This window comes from Triticum urartu, chromosome 4A (genome assembly GCF_056163025.1).
Source record: "Triticum urartu cultivar PI428250 chromosome 4A, HENAU_Tu73, whole genome shotgun sequence".
Taxonomy (NCBI): domain Eukaryota; kingdom Viridiplantae; phylum Streptophyta; class Magnoliopsida; order Poales; family Poaceae; genus Triticum; species Triticum urartu.
The window spans coordinates 543,530,311-543,534,455 of record NC_141876.1 but is presented as its reverse complement, the minus strand read 5'-3'; the positions used below and the strand labels follow the sequence as shown (position 1 = coordinate 543,534,455).

The 4,145-nt window shown below is 55.8% G+C and overlaps 1 protein-coding gene across 1 annotated transcript; it reads left to right on the top strand.

Moving 5' to 3' along the window:
- Positions 1-393: 393 nt before the first annotated feature.
- LOC125554148 (uncharacterized) lies at positions 394-1,385 on the top strand. Its single transcript, XM_048717746.2, has 2 exons — positions 394-683; positions 776-1,385. Exons 1-2 carry the CDS (start codon positions 678-680, stop codon positions 1,193-1,195), a joined length of 426 nt encoding a protein of 141 aa, XP_048573703.2. The 5' UTR covers positions 394-677; the 3' UTR covers positions 1,196-1,385.
- Positions 1,386-4,145: the final 2,760 nt, after the last annotated feature.

Here is a 4,145-nt window from a genome sequence, read left to right as displayed (position 1 = left end):
AGTTGAAATTCTTCTAGCCCGTGGACTTTTGCTCATACCCCATCGTTTTGTGTAGATGCAGGGGTAGGGGTACTGCTGCCTAGTAGCAGTAGAGCGTAGCGTTGAAACGCGCATTATTTTACTCGGTAATCAGCCCGCAATGATGCGGAAATAACACGGGCGCGCGACAAGATGGCTGCATGTCAGCTGGAACCCCGGTACGACGTGCAGCAGCCCCATACCTAGGAGTAATACCCCTCCCCGGTCAAACCAGGACCACGCCGGCCGGCCGGCCGGCCACCCCCTCTCTCTCTCTGCGTCCCTGCAGCTGCAGCGTCCTCCAAGCCTACCGCGGCCAGCCCCTAGCCTTCTACAGTGAGCCACTGCCGCTCTGAAAAGAGGCCTTCCATGCTGCCCCGCCACGCCCCCTCTCTCCCTCTCTCTCTCTCTCCCTCTCGACATTGCCGGCCCCAGAGCTCGGCCTCTTCAATGCTTTCCGGCCGCTACTGCCGCGCGAGCTGCCCCCTCCCGTTCCCGCTATAAAACACGCGCGTCCAGGCCATTGGAGGCTCCACCCCATTCTGTTTAGCCGCTAGCTGGTGGCTAGTACCGCTCGCCCCACTGACCCCAGCTCGCTTCTCCTTCTTCCCCACCCCATTCTGTCTGCCCCTGTGTCGTGTGCTGCCGGCGTGAACCGGATGGAGGTAAGCGTTCATGCGCCCATGCAAGGATCGGCACTTCCCCGTGGTCTGTACTTTGTAGCTCACCTGGTTTTGCCTTTGCTTTGCTTCTGCAGAAGGCGAGGCGGCGGCAGGTGCCGGCGTTCGGGGAGTGGAACTACTGCTACTACTACGACGAGCCGCCGGCCGCGGCGGCGGTGGCCGTGGCGGCCGAGTGCTACGCGCCGGAGCCGGAGGCCTGCAGCGACGTGTGGTTCAGGTACTCGCCGCCTCCGCGCAAGCCCACGCCCAAGAAGACGCGGAGGCCGGACAAGGGCGACGTGGCCCGTCGGGAGAAGGGGGAGAGACGCGGTGCCAGGGCGCTGGACGCTGCCGGCGGCGTGCCGCGCGCCACGGCCAAGGCCGGCTCCAGGGTGGTGCGCCCGGTCGACGAGGACCTGTACCAGGTGCCTCCGCCGGAGTTCACCTCCCGCCGGCCGAGGCGGAAGAGGAGCCTGCTGATGGGATGCCTGGGCCTCAACTCATGCGTCGCCTGAACCTGTGTGCCAATGGGATGCTAGCTGCGCGTTCTATTCTACTAGAGTGGTAGTGGTAGTGTTCACTAGATTGAGTGAGTGCTGGTTCTTTCTTGTTGTGTGTTATGTAGTTTTGATCTCTTGGGCAGTTGGCTAGTGAGTGATCACTTGTAATGCTCTCGAGCTGTTTATTCCACCTTGAGTTTGTGTACGCAGGTCTCATGTGTTAGGTTGGGTCAGTCAGTGAGTTGATGGTGTAGATCTAGGCATGTTTGGATCGTGTCCAAAATGTACCCCACTTCAATATTTTGGCCAGGATCCAAAAATAGGTACCAGTGTTGCCTTACTCATGTCGTCATGTGCAACCAGCACCTCAGCCAAAAAATTAGCTAGCTGATATTTTGGCGGGGCAATCTAGGGCATAAACCAAACACGCATCGAATCCAATGCTTCTCCCTTCCTTCTCTTCCCTCGTCACAATCTCGGTGGACGTACATGCTTTTCGGGCTGTTCTGTTCATCACAAGCAACCTGGAACTAAAGAAAGGGGCAGCAATCCATTATTGAGAGGAAATAACCCACCAATTTCAATTTGAACGTCATACTACCTGCAAACAACTACAGCTACAATGCCTTACTGACGGCCTAGCACAGCTCTATGAGATTCTCATCTTATAAACATAGCCAAGTTCGTCTGCACAGTTTTGTTTCTCTTCTTGTATGTTGGACATTGTAATTCATGCCCCGGCCCGTTGATTGTTCTGTCAATCCAAACTCGAGTCCGTATTCGGCCTTCTTCAGCCTGGTTGTAAAAAAGTTCTTATGTGCTCTTGGCGCCACTTTGCTCCGAAAGATAAAGATGAGATGCACGCACAATCTTCACTTGAACTGGCCAAACTGATCTTAGGGGAATTTAACCAAGGTACGATGGCAGAGCTGAAACAACATGGCTCCACTCCAAAGCGGAAGCATCTCTTAATTCTGGGCTCCGCAGCATTGCAGCTCGCTATAAGTACAGTAGTAGTACCACACCGGTGTACTGATCCATCTATCGCACAGCATGCAACGGACGCAGAGGAGAGATGGAAGCCTAGTAAGTAGTGCAATAACCAAAGCCAGAATGCACGGGCATTGGCAGCACGGTACGCTGGCGCATGGCGGGCAGGGAGGCGCGAGAAGCCACGACCAATAGTCCCTATTAAAAAGGGCCGCAGCCTTAACTGGGCCCCCTCAACTGCGGTGCTGCTGCGGCATTTACACAGCCCGCGTCAGGAGGCTCGGTCTTTACTGTTGGCTGGCCATCAGTCCGCGTCCCGTCCGGCGGCCCAGCCTAATATCTCTGAGGTAAAGAGGGCCGTCGATCGGATTCAGCCATCGGTTTCTGGATGGGTTCGGCAGCGCGATGCTCTGAGCAGCGGACGTTGGTGTGGCGCGGTCACGGAGGGAGCAGAAGCGGCCGTTGGTGGAGCGGATGAAGGTGGAACAGCGGCGGCTCGGGTGGTCAGCGGGGCGGCGTGGCGCGCGTAGGGCGTAGCCGATCGGGCGTCGTGGGAGGGGGCAGGGCCATGTCAATTCTCGCACAGCGCCGATCACGATGGAGCTGAGCCTTGAACAGTGCCGCTACGGTGCTACCTGCCGATACGTCGAGTCTGCGCCTGCTCGGGCTGGCGTCAGCTCATTCGGTGCACCGAGATGTCCGGCGGGGGATGCGCACTGGGACGACGAGTGGACGGCAGTCGGAGGGAGCGTGCCCGCACGGTGACCGTAGAGCCCGTCTTTCGATCCGTGGGTGTTTTTTTCTTTTTTTTTTTTTGCAGTGAAGAAGGAGGGAGAAGCCACGCGATGGAAAGGCGCGTTGATGGTGCGTTTGATGATCCTTGGAGATAGCCAGCGGGCCATACATGATCTTCTCTGTCTGTCGCTGGCTGCTCCCCTCCGTGATCCACTTCCGCTGAGCACTCTGCTTGTGTGGATTGACGGGACCAGTTGGAGATCCTGGCCACTAGAAAGGGTGTGTGGGTTGATCTCAGGATATACTGTAGTATTGACTGAGACTTAGCAAGACTTCACTAGAAACCGTCCATGAGGTTACCAAATGGAGGTGGCCAGCCATCATAGATAGCCAGGTTTGGTGGCTTGAAAGGAACAACGGCAAGTTTCGTTGGGGTCTGGTCCAGTACAAATCCTTGATCTCTTCCCACGAGATTGTATGTCGACATCGAGTTCGATTAGAATTTCAAGATGATTTTACAAAATGAATTTGAAGAAGGGTTACAATTACGATTTGAACAGCCTTAATACTACTCCTACTAAGATTCTCTACTAACTGGACTACAAGCTCTTCCTCTTCTTCAGAGTGACCTCACAGGCGGGGGGGAGCCTTCGACTGCGGGTAGGCGGGAGTGGCCACTAGCTGATTCAACCTTACGACGTGTGTCGTCGTCAACCCACTCCGAGTAGTCCCGCGCCCTCTCCCAAAACTCTTTCTCCCTCTCTTGGCATGACACTCTTCGGTCTTGCTTGCAAAAGGTCCGCGAAGACGGCACGACCACACCGACATGGTAATTGGGGAAGAAAGGGTGCGGGGTGGCACCGGATGAACAAGGCCGATGAAGGCAAGTGTGCTGGCGACAGGAATGGGTGAATAGAAGGCAAGTGTGGTGGCACCGTGGAAGGGAAGCGATGAGGATTATATACCTGCAAACACACTCCGACGAAAAACATGGGCAGATTTACCGTGTGCAGTTGACGGCAACAAATAATCAACGCTCTTCCCAGTGGATAAGCTGCTGCACCGTTGTCATGGGGAGAAGAACGACAACACCATTGAGCAGGCTGCGTGCAGGAGGAAGAGGCCATGCTGAAACTTCCTTCCCACGCAAAGGCAGAGTTGTGCATGACGGCTGTGGCCTTTTCGGCCAAAACCATCATATTGGCGGTTAAAACACCGATCAGGCTGATATGGCAACTAC